The sequence below is a fragment of the Ambystoma mexicanum genome, chromosome 10, assembly GCF_040938575.1.
Source record: "Ambystoma mexicanum isolate Mex_15411 chromosome 10, UKY_AmexF1_1, whole genome shotgun sequence".
NCBI classification, from domain to species: Eukaryota; Metazoa; Chordata; class Amphibia; order Caudata; family Ambystomatidae; genus Ambystoma; species Ambystoma mexicanum.
Window position 1 is genome coordinate 832,314,752 of NC_090932.1, and position 19,744 is coordinate 832,334,495.

Sequence of the window (19,744 nt, forward strand, 5' to 3'; positions counted from 1 at the left end):
AACGGTTTGAATGAGGATTTTCTTCCAATATCCTGAGAACCTTTTCCTGCTCCTCAGCCTAACTTTTTCCTACTTCCTGCTTTGGTTTCCTGAGTCTCTCTGCAGTTTCCATCACCCATATTATCTATTATCTATCATCATTAGACTGAGATTGCAGTTTCTATATTGTTCCTGCAATAAAAAACCACCGTCAGCCCGCTACCTTTTTAAATTGTGCTATTCGCATTCATGTGCACGTGCCCGTTGCTGCATATTGCTCGCCTACCTTTAGCATCCCTTTTTTCATCTTTTTTCATCTGTGATTCACATCACTTCACATTTTTTTGGGATTGTTTCCCGCTTTGTGATTGGCCTAACCTGTCACCAGTGTCATTCAGTGGGTAGTTGAATAGAAAGGGTTCATCTCTTTCATATTATTTACTTTGTTTATGTCTGCTTCCCCACAGGGTCCAGTTGTTGTATGGTATTTCGCCCTGAGGAAGGTAACTTTAACTATGTCATGGAACTATTGGCCAGACAGGTGGCACTTTTGCCGAAGCATGGTCTAATGATGTCAATTTAAATTTACTGTTTATGTCACTAACTTTTGACACGCACACGTAGGCAGACCTGTCAACAAATCGTAGGACATAGAACAATTTTACTCCTGCCAACTCTTTTGAGAACAACTTGTGCAGTGGCCCAATACAAGCCATAAATAAGAATATTGGCTGGGATGTAGGCCACCATACAGTTGGCAGTTTGTTGTCCAGTTTCTTTTAGAATTCTCTTTTGTCTACTTTGTTCAAAAGTTTGAAGAAAAACCTACATTTAAGTTTTTGTGTTTGGTGTCTCTTGACTATTAACCTTCTAACCATCGAACAAATGCATTTATATGTTTGTTATATTGCTTTATGTTTAGTTGTTTATGTATTATTTACACAACTATTTCTTTGTTAAATAAATATTTTTTATGGTTCCTCAATCATCAGACTACCCTGTTTGCTTTCAGAGTCTGTTACAGCCTAAAAATGTGAGTGATACCTTTGTAGTACACCCTGACAAATAACGTGTTACTCAAACTAATTATTAATTAAACCCACAGCAGTGCGGACCCTCTTGTTTTAATCTTAGAAAGTCCAACACTGTTTTAGGTGAGTCTCACAAAGTCAGATGGGACACGCGGGCACCAGTGACCAAGGGCTGAGCAAGACAAGGCAAGAAAGCAGAGTTCAGGAATCAAGGAAGCAGAGTGCAACATGAACTCTTCAGGTTTGCAGATTGGTAACAGTCGGGTTTCAAAGGGCAAGGATATTAGGAGGTTCACTCACCAAATCACCCCAAGGACAAGTGTTCTAAGGCAAGGGAGAGCCCAATCGGCTGGCCATCAAATGTAGCTCACGGTAGGCCCCGGAGGGGTAAATGATGCAGCTATCTAATGCCTAAAACCAGAAAAGCGATGGGTGGAAGGTTTCAAATTAATCTGAACCACTGGCATTGCTCCAGGCAACCTTCCACACCGCCATATTTTAGCCCGTCTGTGCGAACGCAAAAGGATCCCAGCCATATGCAAATCATGCAGGTAGTGCCATCAATCGGAGCGGCCCTGCGCAAACTACTAGGCCAGGTCCCCTCTGCATGGACCAAGCCTGATTTGCGTATGGTCTTTCCTCTTTTATAATGGCTAGAAAGGTGAAGAACAATGGTCTGGAGGGTTGCCAAGAGCAATTCTAGAGGTTAGGAGTTATTCCAAACCTTCCAACCATCACCTCTTTTGTTTTCCATAAGTCACCCCGAGTGGGACGTGTATGCCCAGACGTGGGTCCCGTGCCTGCTGGGACTAGAGGTCCAAGCTACCTACTCCTCACTGATGAAGCCCAACAAGGCCGAAATATGTTTGGAGATGCTTGTGATCTTGTGCAGAAGGGATGTGACAAGCAGATTGGGCTGGACTGCCCCTTTTTTGGGTTGGAACAAGCTTGATTTGCATATGGTCTTTGCACTTTTGTAAGGGCTTGGCAAGTGAAGAACGATTGTCTGGAGCATTGTCCAGAGCAATGACAGAGTTTTGGATTTATTCCAAATCTTCCAGCCATCACCTCTTTGGTTTTGTGCTATCTACAGCCCCAGGAGCACAGGATCAACAAAGCAATGCTACAGGTAAGAAACTAGGAGCCGAACAGTACCTTTTAGCAAAGAAGCTGATGCAGCAGGGCAGGAAAGCAGACCCTGGTTATGTTTTGTTGGTCTTGGTGACAGGACTGAAGAACCTGGAGTGGATTTGGCAGTTGCTCTCGTGTGGTTGGATGCCCAGCAGAGGATATTTGTAGCACTGGCTTATTGCTGACTTTTTCAAGGCACGGGTGAAGGACGGTTGTCATGTGGTAGACTCTGCTCTGGTTCTCAGTCCTTGTCCTCGCTGAGGGGACTTTCATGAGCAGGATCCAGTCTCTGCCATTGCAGCAAGATGCCTGCAAAGTTTCAGAGGAAATTGCACTTCTGGAGATGTTGCACTGCAAAATGGCACAGGACTACGGGCATTGGTAAATTGGGGGCTGTGTAGGTCGAAGTTTTTCCAAGGAGGGTGCAAAATGCAGTTCGTCTTGGGCCTGATTGGGCTAATCAGTCCAAGGGTGGAAGTTGTCCTCTTTTGGGCTTCCGTTACTCAGACAGCTCTCTCAGTCACTGGAAGTGGCTTCGGACATCCTTCTTCTTCTTCCTCATCAGAATCTTGGTGCCAGTGGTTGACTCTCAGTTTCAGCATGAGGACCCTCAGATTGATCCAGGAACACTGGCTGAGTCCCACCATTACAATTCATGCACCATTCAATCTTGGAGGGTGACTGTCCAATGGAAACAGCCAGCCTCCCACTGAAAAGTGGTTTCAGGCAGGCACACTGCAGGACAAAGACCAGGGGAGTTTCAGTCACGTCCCCCACTTCCTGTCCTCTCAGTCTCTCAAAGAGTCTTCGCAGGATTTCCAAGGGAAGCCTGCCAAAGACAAAAGACCCATCAAGACCCCCCACTTCCCAGCTAGGTAGAAGACGCCTCAAGAAAGGACAAGTCATTGAGAACAAAGCTTAAAAAAGTACAGCCACTATTTTAGGCAAATTGTGAACTTTGTGTCCCTTACCGCAGCTGCGAAGATAGCCTGTGACAAAAGTCAACAAAATGTGGTGTAAAAAGGTAACCTGTCACCATCCTGTCAAATGATTTTGTCACAGTTACAATAAAATTACTGGAGAGGTAAGAAAAGAAAGACATTGTTTCACCCCAGTACTCTACCTAAGGTCTCAGGAATCCCCTTTCGACCTCTTTACTACACCATGGCTTGAGATTAAGAAGTCTTGATTGACCTATAATGGCATTCCATAAAAGTTTGATAGCCATTAAAAGTTTTGTTTCTGTGCTGCCAGTTTCCTTTCAGTAATCACGGCTTCATCCGTGTAGGCCAAAAAAGAAGTTAACCTGTGTGACATATCTGGGGTAACTGTTGTTAAACCCAAAACATGATCTTCTCTACCATTCACGTAAAGTTGCAACAAAACTGGCAATAATGTAACCCTTCCCTACACCCTGGTGTACTGCAAAAGTTGAAGTGCATTCCTATATGAAAGATACATAAGCCACTGTCACCATATAGAGTTGCATAATAATACTCAGCAGCTCCTCGCCCATCTCCATCTCTCATAAAAAAAGACAAACTGCCTACCAGTTGACCTTTTTAAAAGCGAATGATAGGTCAATAAAGGCCGAGTGGAGCACAACCAACTTGACCTTATAGTACTTGTCTATGATCAGTGGAAGTTTCAAAAACTGAAAGCCGTGGTGTGAAAGCGGCACAGTATCATTGTTATGGACCCAGTTTATAGTCACTCTAAAAGGACTTCAGACATTATCTTCAGTGACAATTCGATCAAAGATACATGTATATAAAGTGTTGGGTCACAGCAATTAAACGAATTTGGGAAGGGGACAAAGGCACATGTCGTTCAATTTTTCAGCAGGGAACAGGTCACCAAAATCAACCTCAAAATATTCAATAAAGGCAGAGGCCACATGTTCTGTGCCCTATAATACAGACCACCTGTTACTCCATTCAGCCCGGGTGTCTTTAGAAGTCATAATACCTTAAAGACTGTCACAAGTTCGTTTGAATACAAGTCATTGTCAAAAGAAATCAGACTTGTATAGGATCCCTTAATAGAACACAAGACACTATCACTACTACCATACACCTCACAAAAGTGAATGAACCATTGGATTTCAGGTATGTTACAGATTGAAGTCTCCCACAGGGAGCTTGCAGCAGAGCCACAGACAAGCAGTCTACATGATTGTGTGAGGGCCTGAATGAGTTACCATTGCATTTTTCACTGCATTACCACACTGCTGCATACCACGCAGCCGAACTATGAGTTTGGAGGTAAGGTAGAGGAAAAACCTGCAGCAAAATACTGGAGGTAATTCCACCACCTTAACCCCAGAAAATGGAAATTTCGGCAGATTTATCACTGGCGGTAAATCTGCTGTGATTCCCCATGCAGTCCTATGGACTCCAAGTGGCAGTAAGCGAGGATAGCTCAGGGGCATTAAGGGTATTAAGCGGGTTATAAATAACCTATCATATTATAACAGTAAATCTGTTTGGTGGTATCTCAACAGATTTACCGCTGATATACCTCCAAACTCATAATGAACCATTTTGTTCCTTGATGTGGAGCACTGCTGGAAATTGGAGGAGAGTTTCTAAATTTAAAGTTACCATGTGCAGGTTCTCTGGAAGTAAATAAATGTGCATGAATAAATTCAAAACACACTGTTAACAACAGGCAAGTATGTTCAATTAAAGAAAAGCTGAAGGATAGAACATTGCACATCATACCACGTATCATTAGCAACAGTTGCTATATCTAAACCTTGACTGCTTTTTGCAACCACGTGCACGCACACACAGACACACATGATAAACATAGTACTGATGTTTTAGTTATGCACTGATTTTAAATGGATACGTACATTTGGATTTACAGCAAATTACGCCACATTACCGCCTCATTGGTACCTTACTCATTAGTATAACTTGATTGATTAATTGCTACATGGCCCTTGCCCACCCAGACTTGGAAAACGAATCAAGTCACTTCAAGAAAAGGCCATTTTGGCAAAGCAGCCAAACCCTTGGAATGGCACCTGGAGAAAAGTAGAAAGTGCAGTCTGACGCCACCTGGTGGTCCCCCTAGTGGTCGTGTCCTAGACGTTTTCCCAAATGTTCTCTATTGCAAGAGCCAAACCTCTTAAGAAATGGGATGTTCTTAAGCAAAACATTTTCAAAGTTGTTTTCATTGCACTCTTTTTGGCACAGATACTGAAATGAGGACAGGACAGTGAAACGGTGCAGGTATACGATAAATGTGATAAACAGTGTGGGTTTAATAAGTATACACCTCAATGATCTTCGTCATATGGGGTCCCAGTAAAAAAAAAGTGTATTGAGGCATTCAAAGTGTGCACACGTTTCAAATACATCCTCAAGATGAATTCAATACGCTGGGCACTTGTGGAAAAAAATAGGCACGCAGATGAATGATAAGGAGGGCCAGAAAAGCGTAGATATGCTATTATAAGACACAGTTATACATGGGTGATACCTAAAGGAAGGAAATGGAAACACATATCTCATGGAAAGCAACTCCTCGCGCCCACACGTGCGTGTGTGTGTGTGTGTGTGTGTGTGTGTGTGTGTGTGTGTGTGTGTGTGTGTGTGTGTGTGTGTGTGTGTGTGTGTGTGTGTGTGTGTGTGTGTGTGTGTGTGTGTGTGTGTGTGTGTGTGTGTGTGTGTGTGTGTGTGTGTGTGTGTGTGTGTGTGTGTGTGTGTGTGTGTGTGTGTGTGTGTGTGTGTGTGTGTGTGTGTGTGTGTGTGTGTGTGTGTGTGTGTGTGTGTGTGTGTGTGTGTGTGTGTGTGTGTGTGTGTGTGTGTGTGTGTGTGTGTGTGTGTGTGTGTGTGCCACATTCTTGCCATTTGAAACTACAGTAAGTTGACTTCACTGGAAACAGCTGCTGCTGATATAATATATGTTGTTCTTAGGAAGGGCTGGAGAACACTAACATCTTTAAAGGGCACAATGTGAGTGCCATGAACTGTGGCTAAATACCGTACAGGGCTGCCCAGGAAGAATGTAGCACCCTCTTCCAGTTGGAGTTCAGCTTCCTTGCACCAAGTGTGCCACACAGACAAGCATTAGTGATCCAGGATATTAAAGCCGCAGCTCAACAGCCTCTTACCCCCCACAACAGTGAAACTCTTAGAACGTATGGTCCAAATCCAGTTCTATGCCATTTCTTGGGAACTAGAACACTCCCTCAAAATGAGAGATTTTTTTTGACAATTCAAGTTTAACCTTTTTTTGTCTGTTTACTGGAAATGGTGTTCTAGCCCATAAATCCTTTGAACCCACTCTAAATATCCTTGACCTTTGTCAACCCATCTTCAGTTCTTTTTACTCAGGCATTTAAACATACTTTCCCTCTTCCCCTATATATACAGGGTCAGTTTTGGACTTTGCCAGAATTGGGGCGTCAAATATATATATATATATATGTCTTTTATTTTTTTTTGGGGACAGAACACTACAAATACAGTAACCTTCAATATGCCCCTTGTTTCTCAATTTCAAAGGATCATACTCAAGACTGATGCCATTTCTGATTATGGTGGGGAGAGTATCATGCATTTTTATAGTCAACTCCAGAATTATAAAAAGATCAATTAATGCATGTTATTACTTACATTGTTTGCATAAGTTTTGTTAACAACCAGCCAGAGTAAGTGATCCAACCACATTGTCTAGCAGAGATACACTTGATTGCATAAGAACAAGCAGAAACACAATTTCACTTTGTAGAATAAAAGGAATAAACTTACCCAGTCTTGGCAAAGTTTGCCCAGTATTTCATCATGACCCTGCTAAGCAATTCCTCCTCCTTTGTGTAATTTAGTTTTCTATACAAGGGCATTCCAAAAACAAATTCAATTTCGTACCCATGTAACACTCCCATCCATTTTGGCCAAGACAGCTTGGACGATTGATGGTCAAAGAAATATAAAAATGCATTACTCCCATGTTCCGAACATGTTTTGGTGAATTCCAAAAGTGGGCAAATAAAATTGTAATCCCCAACCATGTCATCCAGTGCATCCCTATTTTGTACAGGGTTTTGTTCATCTTCCCAGTTTGTGTAGTGGAAAATGACTGACTCTACTCCAAGTTCTCCAGCATTCGGAAAAGAAAAATTGACAACGTTTTCGAAATCCTTTCTGTTTATTAGGCTTGAGTTATCTTTGCTGAAGCCTGGTGCCCGGTACACAAGAAAATAGGCCCCTTCATCCTTGTTCACTCCAGACAAAATCTGGGTCTTTTTTACTTGCCCAATTTCTAGCAAAATGTCAGGCATGTCAGTGAGGAAATCGCCATCAACTGTTGGCGGGAAGGTGATATCAATAATTGAGCTAAAACTCAATACAGAAAATGTCTTTTCTACAATTTCGTGAGCTTGTCTGTGCCTTAGGCATGCAATCATCTTTGTTTCATTGTTGTCAGCACATCCAAGCAAATTAGCTAAGGTCAACGTCCTATTTCTTGCTTCCATGTTAGATATGACGGCCCACGGAGCATTAGCAGACCCGCTTTGCATAATGACTCTTGTAAAAAAGGGATGACTTTTAGGAGACATAAGATGATAGCTGATGGAAGCGGCACCTGCACTTTCTCCAAAAAGGGTTACCCTTTTAGGATTACCACCAAATGCTGCTATGTTCTCTTGTACCCACTGTAGGGCCAACCTTTGATCAAATAGTCCAGCATTACCAGGAGCATCTGAATGGCCAGGGAAAGACAAAAATCCCAGTGCTCCGAGTCTGTAGTTCATCGAAACCACAACGACACGTTCGGTGCGTGCCAAAAACCTGCCATCATAGATATCTAAAGAGGATGTACCAGTCTCAAATCCACCACCATAAATCCATACCATGACACTTGCATTTTTCGTTTTGGGGAATGGAACCCATATATTCAGATACAGACAGTCTTCGCTTAGTGGAGTATTTGGATTCCACATCTCTGATCCAGGAAATCCTGGGAATGTTTGATCCACATACTGATAGCACGAGTTTCCGTATGTGGTGGCGTTCCAAATATGAGTCCAAGGCTTGTGGGGCTCTGGTTTTCGGAACCTTAGGTGACCAATTGGTGGTTCAGCATACGGAATACCCAGGAAGGCGGTTACTGTCCCAGACAGGAGAGAGAGATGCATCCCTCTGACTTTTCCATTCTTGAAAGACACTGTGAGATCTTCATCACTTTGAGGCTGTGCACTCACCACAATGATGTATATGAACGCCAGGAAAAGAAAGCAGCTGATGTTCAGGCGTTCCTCATTGCAGCCCATTCCTATCACTGTAATGGGAGGCAAAACATAAAAAAGAAGTCATATCATTCAATCAATTATACAGACAAAATTATAATGAATTGGAATATAAAGTGTTATTTTTTAATACATCATTTGAATTTGAAAAATTAGATATGGACATAGACATCTACATGAAAAAGTTTTCCCAAAATCAAACTATGTCAAATGTTGCATGAAATATGTTCTGCTTTTTTCGGGAAATAGATCTTTCTTTGTAGCTCAGTGTTTTTGGTTTGCGAGCAGCAGACAGGCATAAATTACCACAGTATCAGAGTATTCACTTTGCAGCCCCATCAAATTGGCAAACACTCTACAGATAATGCTGCGTATCGTCTGTGGCTTATTTAAGTGGTGAGAATCTGCCCCATGAATTATTTCTCAATGCCAGTGGGAAGGCCTTGATATACTAGGTCATGGTAAGGATGCTGGATGGCCTTTGTTACCATCGTGAGTGTATCATAGAGACACATTAATTGAGAGTCAAAGAAAATACAAAAACGTGTGTAATAAACTGAGAAGAATCCATGTGTTGTGTTGGTCGCAGCCCTGACACCGCCACTTTCCATTGAGGAGCGGGGAGTAGACTAGGGGTGGTGGCAAAGCGGCTCATTGATCCCATGATAGCCCCAGCCCTTTTAGATGACATGCTCATCCAGCCCTGCAAACTCATGGCAAGAGTGGGTGGTCATATATGTATCCCTTTCCCCAGCTGATTTTTGGGTTCATGGCATGGGCTCTGGTGCTGTGGTCATGCCTGTCCGTGATAAAGCACACAGTGGAGGCTTGTACCAGAAGAGACGAGCCTTGCCTGTGCCCGAATCTAGTGACCCTCATTCAGGCAGCTCCCAGATGCCTGCAGCCACCTCGGTCTCAGTGCACAGCAGCGAGATGCAGTAGAGTGTTGTGCATGAGATCTTACAGCATCCCAGTCAGTAGGGGTGCTCACGTTGCTGCTGTTTCCCTTGCTACGTTTTTTGACTGTACTATTCATTTTGTGTGAGGAAAGATTGCACTGCTCTTAACTGGCTGAAAACAGGACATGAGGAATTGTGTCTGACATCTCAGTCCTTGTGAGTATTGACTGAACATGTGAATGCACAGCTGTACCTATGCATGTGTCATTGAAACTAGAGATATGAAGCTGTTTCTGGCATTGTGATAAAATTAGTTCTGCCCTGCACGAGGACTAAGGTGAGTAGTAAAATCCTTTACTAAGCCCTCACAATTCCACAAACCAATACTGATACCAATCCTAAAAGTAAAATAGGCACAGTTTAGAGATATACCTCCTTCGCCTTTTGTTGTAAGATGGGGAGGGAAGGCTACACTCTCAAGAGGGGTATGAATGTGATTCAGTAGCAACCCAAACAGCGATGTCTAACATTCCAAAATAAAGGAAATGGACAATCAAGGCTCTATAAGTATATATATATATATATATATATATATATATATATATATATATATATATATATATATATATTCAGTGAAAAAACATTGTTAAAGGGACGTTATGGTTAAGTTGCGCTCCTAAAAACCTATGAAATTCAGTAAAAAAACGTTGCTAAAGGGACGTTATGTTTCCAAGTAAAACCGAATAACCCCTGAAATTCGGCAGTTATGGTAAGCTAAGTGACCATAACTCGCGCCACCACCGTGCACTGCTAAAACTAACACCAAGGACATCGAAGATGAAATCACAAATGTAATTGATGACATCACTGATGACATCACATGTGCATTTACCTTTCATGAAATGTCTGTACAAGGGATTCTAAATGTTTTGTCCCTTCTGGTCATGGCCAATAGCCAGATTGTCCGGATCATGACCTTATTCCATGACTCGGACATTCTGGCCACTGCCCATGGCCACAGTCTACCCCTCAGTCACTAAAGATATACCACTATTTTTTTAACTACATTATGACACTTGTCAAATAATAAAACACTGCCACATTTGGAAAACCATGCTTGTAGATCCTTACCAATACGCTTCATGCACGTTTGCTGGAAATCCACATGTGTTTTATTTTTTCAAAAGTGTCAAATGAATACACATACAATCGTCATATAAGCTACCCCCCACTTCACAAAATCCATTCAGACTTTACGAAAACATTTATATCTAGATCTATAATCTTTTTGCAAACCTTTGTGTACATTTCTCAAATGGGACCACATTTATAAGCCTTTACATTATTTTGGGACCCCCCCTCTAATTTTGCTCCCTCTTGACAGAATCCCACCAAACTTCTCAAAAACATTTATATGTAGATCTATTATCAGTTTTACAAAAGAAGTGTGGATTCATCAAATGACACCTCATTCATAAGCCTTTACATTATTTTAGCACCCCCGCTCGAATTTTGCCCCCTCTGCACAAAATCCCACCAAACTTTGTAAACTCATTCAAAATCAGGTCAGAAATATCCCATCCCCATCACCCCTCACCTCCCCAGAGATTATTTGATACGTTTGACAAGTGCAATGCTCAGAAAATATTATTGTACCGAGGGTTCGGGCATGTATTTTTATACATACATTGATCTATCGCACAAACATGCGAAATCTGGCAGCAGGACACGGCCATCTTGTGCTAATCTTATCCATTGCTGCATCAGCCTAAGGTAAACTGCCCTGACGTCACTAAATCATATGCCCCGCCCCTGAGCCTCACTTCACCAAACCTAGTGATATTCTCCACCTTTCTCGGTGACGTTCCTTGTCAGCATAGCCAAATGCGCCCATAATCACCTATGTGACATGATGCAGAACCCGAAAATCAACACACATCGACTCACCACACAGCACGTCACAATTCGGAATATTAAACCGTACTTTAAAAGAAAATAACAACACTGTACAATTTCTAAAGTACTTTTATTTCACAATAAACGCTCTGAGAACATCTGGCTATTGCCATAATCAATCAAATTGCAAATTTGTTACTTCGCTCGCGATCCAAAATGTTTATCGTGAGGCACGCGTTGTTCTTTTTGCGTACACAAGGTGTTCGTTTTCGGTAAAAGAAGCACTCGGGTCGCACAGTGAATTCCAGTGCTTCTGCATCAACTTGGGGCTAGACCACCGTAAAGGATGTTATGTTGCTCCTAATCGCTAGTACCACGTAAGGGCATATGGGCCCTTGGCGATCGTCCCAAAAAAGAGTCACTGTGATCCAGGTGTTCAAAATTATGTTCATCTGCCGGTTAAAAAAACCATCAGTTGTCATCTGGAATCTATGACAATCGCAGAATGGCAGGATGTACCTGTTTCGAAAACATAACAGAAATGTGTCTCACTAACCAATCTTTATTACAATTTATCTATTGACTTATTAATTCGGCATAGAGTTTAAACTAACGATTAGCACAGGCATCAAACAATCTCAACAGAGAGAAAACAATGTGGAAAGTGGTACACAATTCGAGATGGTCATACATGACATTTTAATGAAATATTAGCGTTGAACCTGGGGGAACTGAGTGGTGGTGTACATGCACCTCGATCCTGGACTCCCCATAAGCACGTTAGAAAGACCACTACACACAAATATTGTACTTGCGTTTCATTGCAATATGCCACACAGAACAAGCGAATAAAATGTAATCCAGAAATAATGTTCAGATGATAATAAGTTAATGCTCGTTTAGTTATACAATCGTCGAAAATCAAACTTACATTACATTCACCAATTCCATTCTCTTGGCGTAACGCAGACCGAAATGCACGCTGCGCTCGCACCAACGATTCTTCATAAACTGAATTTACATGTTCCTTAGCTAGTTTTGGAATGCATAACCTTATCATATCTTCATTATTACAAACATCCTTTCATTCAATTCATTTCGGAATGGTCCCTCTCTCTCAAGGTCAAAAAACAATTGAACCTTATACTGTGTGTCCGATGCGTGGGCTTCCTTAGCTCGCAAGCAAAAATTAGAAGCTGGTGACCTTCAGTCAGAATCAAAATACATTCTTACTTTACAACAACTTGCCTCACCGCATCCATGAGAACTGTCATTCTGATCCACATACATCAGGCACTGCAGGTAGCTGCCTGAGGCGCCAGGCTCTAGGGGGCGCCAGTCTGACTCCATTATTATTTTAATTACATTTTAACACAGACATGAATAGCCCTTTATTTGTCGTGCTCTGGGTGTAGCACCAGCACATCAATTTATTAACATCAAGGGTTTTAATTAAGAGTGTAAAATAACCTGAAATTGCTTCTATTTAATATTAATAAATATTGGGCAACCAATATAAACAATATAGAGGAACGGGCATTCGGAATGTAGTATTACTCTGTAATACCACAAGGTAGGCTTGGGGTTGTAGACTGCAGAAGCAACAATCTATGTTTACAAGTCCACAATTTCATGATTATACATCTCCATCCCTTGAATGCCAAAATGCAATCTCTTTCGCCTGCCCTTTAGGCACATATTGTGGAACACCTCCAAATGTACTGCGTAACTTTCACAACAAAAAAACACCTGTTTTTTGCTTCTTGCAGCCATATCCCATCTCATCCTCATCATCCCTCACCTCCCCAGAGATTATTTGATAAGTTTGACAAGTGCAATGTTTTGTTCTTTAATTTGTTTTTACCGCAATGTCTGCGGACACCAAACACAGATCCAAGATGGCGGGCGCATCAAAACAATCCGATGCACCTCACGCTTCATCCCAACCAATAAGCGAACACGTTGTATGTCCGCGGACATGACGCAAGCCGATTAGCCAATCGGTGTCCTGTCCGCGGAGCGAACAGGGAAGTGTGTCCTCGGAGCGGACGTAGATATCACTAATTTTTTGTGACCTACTTTTTAGTCATTTTAAAAGAAACTACTGGACGGATTTTCACCGCTGCTCCTGCCCCAAATTTGGTGAAAATCCGTCCAGCGGTTTGTGCTGTAGGCGTGAGCACATTTTTTCCCCATTCAGTCTATGGGAAAAAAAGAAGTTTTGGGACCCCCCCATAACTTTGCCCCCGCTGGACTAAACCTCGCCGAACTTTGCAGAATGATTCAGCATGGGCCATATACTTTATTTGCAAAGTTTGGGGAGGATTCGTCCACGAGGAGCGAAGTTATAAGCCCCCCCAAAAATGCTCTTCCTATGGGATTAGCAACATAACCATATCTACACAGCCACTACTGTTGGCTGTGTAATTACAAGGTCTGAGGTAGCAGCCCTGTTATTATGATCAGGTTGCTCAACCCATAGGAAGAGCACTTTTTGGGTGGCTTATAACTTCGCCCCCCCTTGACGAATACTTATGAAACCTTGCAAATAAAGTATATTGCCCCATCAGATTAAATCAGCAAAGTTTGGTGAGGTTTTGTTAAGGGGAGGTGGGGCAAAGTTATAGGGGGGTCCCAAAATGTGTGGTTTTTCCCATGGACGCAATGGAAAGAAAATGTGCTCATGTATACAACCCACACGGCTGGACGGATTTTCACCAGATTTGCGGCAGGATCACCTACTTGTGCTCGAAAGTGTGCTGTTCTAAATTTGGTGTAAATCTGTCCAATAGTTTCATTTTAAAATGACCAAAAGGTAGGACAAAATATGTGTGATATCTGGGTTCGGTTCGTGAAGTGACTTCCCGGCTCGGTCCGCTTTCAGGCGCCCAATTGGCTGATGGGCGGGCGTGATGTCTGCAGACATTGGACACAGTCGCTGATTGGATGGTGAAGAGCATGAGGCACGTCATATTTTTGGAAACGCCCACCATGTTGGATTTGTGGACAGTCGCCGGTGTCTGCAGACATCGTGGTACAAACATATTAAGAAACACAAAATTGCACTTATCAAACTAATGAAACTATATATGGGGAGGTGAGCGGTGATGAGGATGGCATATGGCCTTAAAAAGTAAAAAGGGTGTGTTTTATCTCCAATGTCCGTAAACATGTCGCTGATATAATTTTGATTGCAGAGTGTGGAGGTGAGTTTCATTAGTTCATCATTTATGATACGTACTTGGTATGCAGTTAATTGTGTTGAATATATGCCCTGGGCACAATGATTACAGTCGTAGTATGTGTATTGTAATTATAGGCAATGTAGTAGGAGTGAGGCAAGAATGATCATAGTAGCACTATGTGTAAAATAAAGGTCCGTAAGGTAGTGGTGTGTGAAAACTCTCCTTTGAAGACCTCATTCCTGCAATGAACATATGCATGAGTCCATTGAATGTTGTCCCAGGCCTTTTGCGATCACCCTTTAATGCTGAGGAGCATGGTTATTACCTCTTACACCCAACCTTGTTGGGTTGTTTGTCCAATGACTACTGACACATTGTAGGTAGTGTTGGCAATAAAAGGCAGTGTATTTTACTGCAAAATTACATATATCATAATAAAATTTTATTTATAATATTTAGCATTAAAAACATGAAACATTTCTTTTGGGCATGAGGGCAGTGGGTGTACCCCTGGCCCGTGCCGCTTTCTTTTCCCATGATTGTGGGACAATGTTCATTGTACTGTCATTCTTTTTTGTGCCCATGTTTCGTTTTTTAATTCTTATTTTTCCAGGTGGGTGGATTATGTGAAAAATGAGAAGTGTTCTGCGGTCGCATAACAGTTCTTTGTGCTCGGTTTGGAGTGATGTGCGAATTGGAGACCCTTGGAGACCCTTGCTCACAGGGCTCTTTTATTTGTTTTTTGTGGCCTTAGGCCATTCGTTTGGTGGTGGCCATGCTTCCCTTGGCAACTGGCTGGCACCAAAAATTTCACATATGCCTGTGTTACCCCCCTATGCGTCATCCTATGCCGCATTTGCTTCCCTTCCTTTCTTGTTCTGCAGAGTGACGCCTGGCCTCTTTTGGAACCATGTTGTGAGATCTTAACTTGTCTTTTGGTTCCCCCGGTGGTCCCCTTTTTGTATTGTGTCTAAAGGAAAGGGGAGGAGAAGACAGGAAAATGGTAACGAGAATGGAAAAGGGGTATAACAACCACTGTCAGTGCTCTGTACTTATTGTGCTGTACTAATATTGTACAGTTTCAGTGCTGCTTTACTCAACCAATGGGTCTCTGCAGCCCCCGCTTATGTTCCCGCGTCTTCTAGCTACATATGGTGCCCTTATTTGGTGGCGCTGGCCCTTGTTATAGTCCTCCTCTAACTTCTATATAGAAACTGAACGTGTGCAAAGCAATGATACTCTGCAGGCAGCCTTGGTAGTTGCTTTAAGGATGAAATTGAAGATCATTGTATTATTGACAAGGCTGTGTGTCATGTGTTTCCAGAAACAAAACTGACTCAGGCATGCTGTGAATGGTACATGAAGGGTGGCCTTGTTATGTGTCCTTCAAAACAGTGGACTAAGAATTTGTGGGAGTAAATGTGTCGACAATCTGCAAAGAAATCATAAGATTCACTGTATTAAAAGCAGACATTGGAAAGTAAAGTTTGTATTTTGGAAAACTGTGTTATGAAGTGGTTCATCGTGTACAACATTGGAAAAATGGATTTGCAAAATGCAATGTAAGCAACATTTTACGTGAAAGTTTATTGAAGTGTGGAAAGGGTACTGTCTGCCATATGACGCATGAATGTTGAATTTGCAGCAAAGAGTAGACGTAGTACATGTTACGAGAAACTTTAATTTATAGCCAAAATATGAATGTATTTGTAAATTGAATTGTAAAGTGGTTACTGAAATATGCTTTTCTGTCCTCTACTTTACATAGTTATACACTCTTTCTGTGTGTGTGTCATGGGTTCAGTCTACAGGCCGACATTTCTTTCAACAGTGCTTGGACAATAATTATCAACACGGGATCTGTCATAAACATTGTGTGGGATGATCGCCAGACAACAATTTGTCCTTTTGCCTTTGCAGTAACAAGAAGCAACATGGTCGCATATAGGTTCTAGAAAAGTGTGGATGTGAAAGTATTGCATTTATTTCAATTTGAAAGCAGTAAAATGTCCTGCATAATGGAGAGGCATGTGCACAGATTATTCATCGCTTACGGAAAATAATTTTTGGTGGCGAACGCAAAGACTTGCATTGATGTATTGATGATTGGAATTTGCAATAGAAGATTAAGGTTGTTAGTTTCATTGAAAATGTAAACCCTGCGACGTTCGGTAACTATGATTTGCACTCTGAACTGCAATATGAACTGCACTTAAGTGAATGTTTTCATCAATGTGTCAAAATGAAAAGTATTTTTTTTTTACGGTCCCCACTACTGCTGTTTTCTTTAAAATAAAATGTGTCTATCATTTCTGTAAAAAGAGACCAGGGTTTTGCGTTTGTTGTGGATGATTGTTTTTAACTTCCTTGTTCTGCGTAACATAAGTTCATGACGTTGGTGATGACTGTGGATGTATGGCTACGCTGCCCACTAATGTCACTGAAGTAGGTGGAGCTAATTTGGAATCTATAGTGATGTTAGGGTTAGGGGCGGGTGAATGTAATCAGTGTCACAAGGCTCTTTGAATTTTGGCCAATAGAATCTTATTGAGTTTATATACTTTATTGAACATGCAAAGTAGATGAATTCTATAAGATTACTTTTTTTATTTCTATTTTTTAACTGTGAGAGGTGGTTCATACCGGAACGTTCCTTTTCATTTTTTTCCCTTTTTTTTCACGAAAGGTCACAATGTAGGATGGGGCAGGAAATGAGGGAATAGGCACCAAACACTAATATGGAGGGGCTGGTGGACAGGGGAAGATATTGCACGTGTGTTACATCTAAGGTAGGGGGCAGTGTTTTCATGCTCATTGATTACAGTTTCAAAAGCACTTCAAATTAGCTCCCCCCTGTAGATTGGTGCATTGCAGTACATACAGAGGACTATTTTCTTAGATATGGATCAATAGCCTATTTTATTGCTTGCAAGGTAGGTGGTGGAATTTTGTGTCCCACTGAACTAAGCTGTGTGGTTATAGTACTGGTTGTCCAAGATGAGGTGGGGGAAGAAAGTCTACTACTTCCTAAGAAAGGAAAAGCCTTTCTGACAGCATTGTGGTGGTTGGATTCGGTGTGGCGGTGCATGGATGTCGTCCCATAGGAGTATTGTCTAGGTAGACCGTGACTGAGAAAAATGTTGCACTCAGTGCATTTCACTTTGGTAGCTTTAGCCTTTGGTACATTCCCAACAGTGGTAAAGAACTAGCACACCTATGAGTGTCTCTTGGTGGTAGAGGTAGGCACTTCCTCTATCTCATGTTCTTGGTCCCTTTCTGTGCAAGGGTAAAGTTTGAGGTTCAAAGTTGCTAGATCAGTAGAAAGTGCAGTTTCGAGCTGTCTGCAAAGCACAGACCCGATTGTGAAGTACGGACGCATTTGCGGACACATCATCATGCCACGCACGAACGTTTGGTCATGTGAAACTGTCCAGAAGGTCCGCGATGACGTTAGACATTTGCGAACATTGACAGACCCAAAAACAGTGGAAAAAGTTGCAAAAAGTGTACAGAAGTGTTAAAAATTATGCTAGAAGGTGGGAAATGACTGAGTTCTAAAGTGAAACTTTGTAAATTGGAGAAAAATATTGTGATATTGGGGTAAGTATGATATTAATAAGTTGTAGGAAATTAGCATAAACTGGTATAAATCCATTCAATTCACTGAACAAACTTTGTTAAAGGGATGTTATGGTTAAGTTGCATAAGGGACTTCATGGTTACAAGTAAAACCAAAAAACCTCAGAAATATGAGACTTATGGTAAGCTAAGCAACTTTAACTCACGCCACCACTGTGCACTGCTAAGACTAACACCCAGGACATCAAAGATGATATCATAGATGTCATTGATGACATCACAAATCACTTTCCTCTCCCCTTTTCTATCAACTGCTTGGACCGTGAATACTGGAGTACCACAAGGTGTCTGCCTCTCTGCTCTCCTTTTCAACCTCTATCTGACCACTCTACCAGGGATTATCCGCGTGCACAACCTCACCTGCTACAACTATGCTGGCAATACCCAAATCGTCCTGAGCATTCCCAAAACAAGCGTCAACCTACAACCCGACCTTGAAGCTTGCCTCACAGACATTAACCGATGGATGACAAGAAACCACCTAATTTAAACCCAGATAAAACTAAGATCATGGTGTGTGGCAACACTACCCTTCTCCTGCAACCACTCCCATGGCCCCCCTCCCTCGGCACCCCTGCTCCTACTTCTGAAATGGTCAAAAATCTTGGTTGCACTATGGATTCGGGATTAACCCTCTCCCAACAGATCAATAATGTATCAACATGCTGTCACTACCACCTCAAGCTACTAAGACACATTTTCCCTTACCTCATCTTCCCCAATAGACTCACCGCTATTATGTCCACTGTTATGTCAAGACTGGACTATGCCAACTCCTTATATCTGGGTGCATTGGCATACCAACTTAACAAGCTCAAAATGCTGCCGCCAAACTCCTCCTTGTATTGGGACACAGGAACATTTATTTATTTATTTATTTATTTTCATTCTTGTAATGCGCCAACATGCCCGTAGGCCTCAGGGCGCACATAAAACTGGACGAACAAACAGACACACATGGCAAAGAAAGAAGAAAGGTCAAAGAGTTATTCCAGATTGAAGAAGTGGGTTTTTATGGCACGTTTGAATACAGTGTAGTCCTCAATCTGCCGCATCTGGGCTGGAAGTTTGTTCCATAGAAGGGGACCTTGAGCATCAAGATTGGTACCTCCAAATTTGGCTGTCCTGTATTTTGGGTCCTTGAGAATAGTGGCAGAGGATGAACGAAGGTTCCTCATGTTGGGTTTAATGCTAACACAGGCTGACAAGTAAGTAGGGCTACAGAGGCTGAGGCATTTGTGGGTCATGGTCAGTATCTTGTGCATTATCCAATGTTTAACGGGAAGCCAGTGAAGTTTTTTCCTGAAAGTGGAGATGTGTGTACGACGAGACTGATTGAAAATATTACGCACAGCATTATTCTGAGCCACTTGTAATGATTGGATGTTGGAGGCTGTGGTGCCCGCTAGAAGGCTGTTACAATAATCCAATCTTGAATTGATCAATGCAGTGGACAGAAGGGCACAGTTTTCTTCGGAAATGAATGGTAGAATATAGCCTATTCTTTTATTTATGAGACCGCAGCTAGATTTAATTCTGGAGACATGGGACTTCATAGAGAGTTCTTCGTCAAGAACGATGCCCAGGATCTTGACTTTCTTCTGGACAAGAATGGTATTGTTGGCAATATGGAAACTAGCATATTTGGAGTCGAGTTTCGCTCAAGTGTTTTTGGATGCCACGATGAGGAGTTCAGTTTTTTTGTCGTTCACGCAAGAGAAT

The 19,744-nt window shown here is 42.0% G+C and overlaps 1 protein-coding gene across 2 annotated transcripts in view; it reads right to left on the reverse strand.

Moving 5' to 3' along the window:
• Positions 1–19,744, reverse strand: part of BCHE (butyrylcholinesterase) — a 636,843-nt gene that overhangs the window by 512,188 nt on the left and 104,911 nt on the right. For both annotated transcript variants that reach the window (XM_069618487.1, XM_069618488.1), the window contains one exon: positions 6,905–8,435. In XM_069618487.1, the coding sequence (XP_069474588.1) occupies positions 6,905–8,435 (1,531 nt within the window). The remainder of the gene's footprint in view (positions 1–6,904; positions 8,436–19,744) is intronic.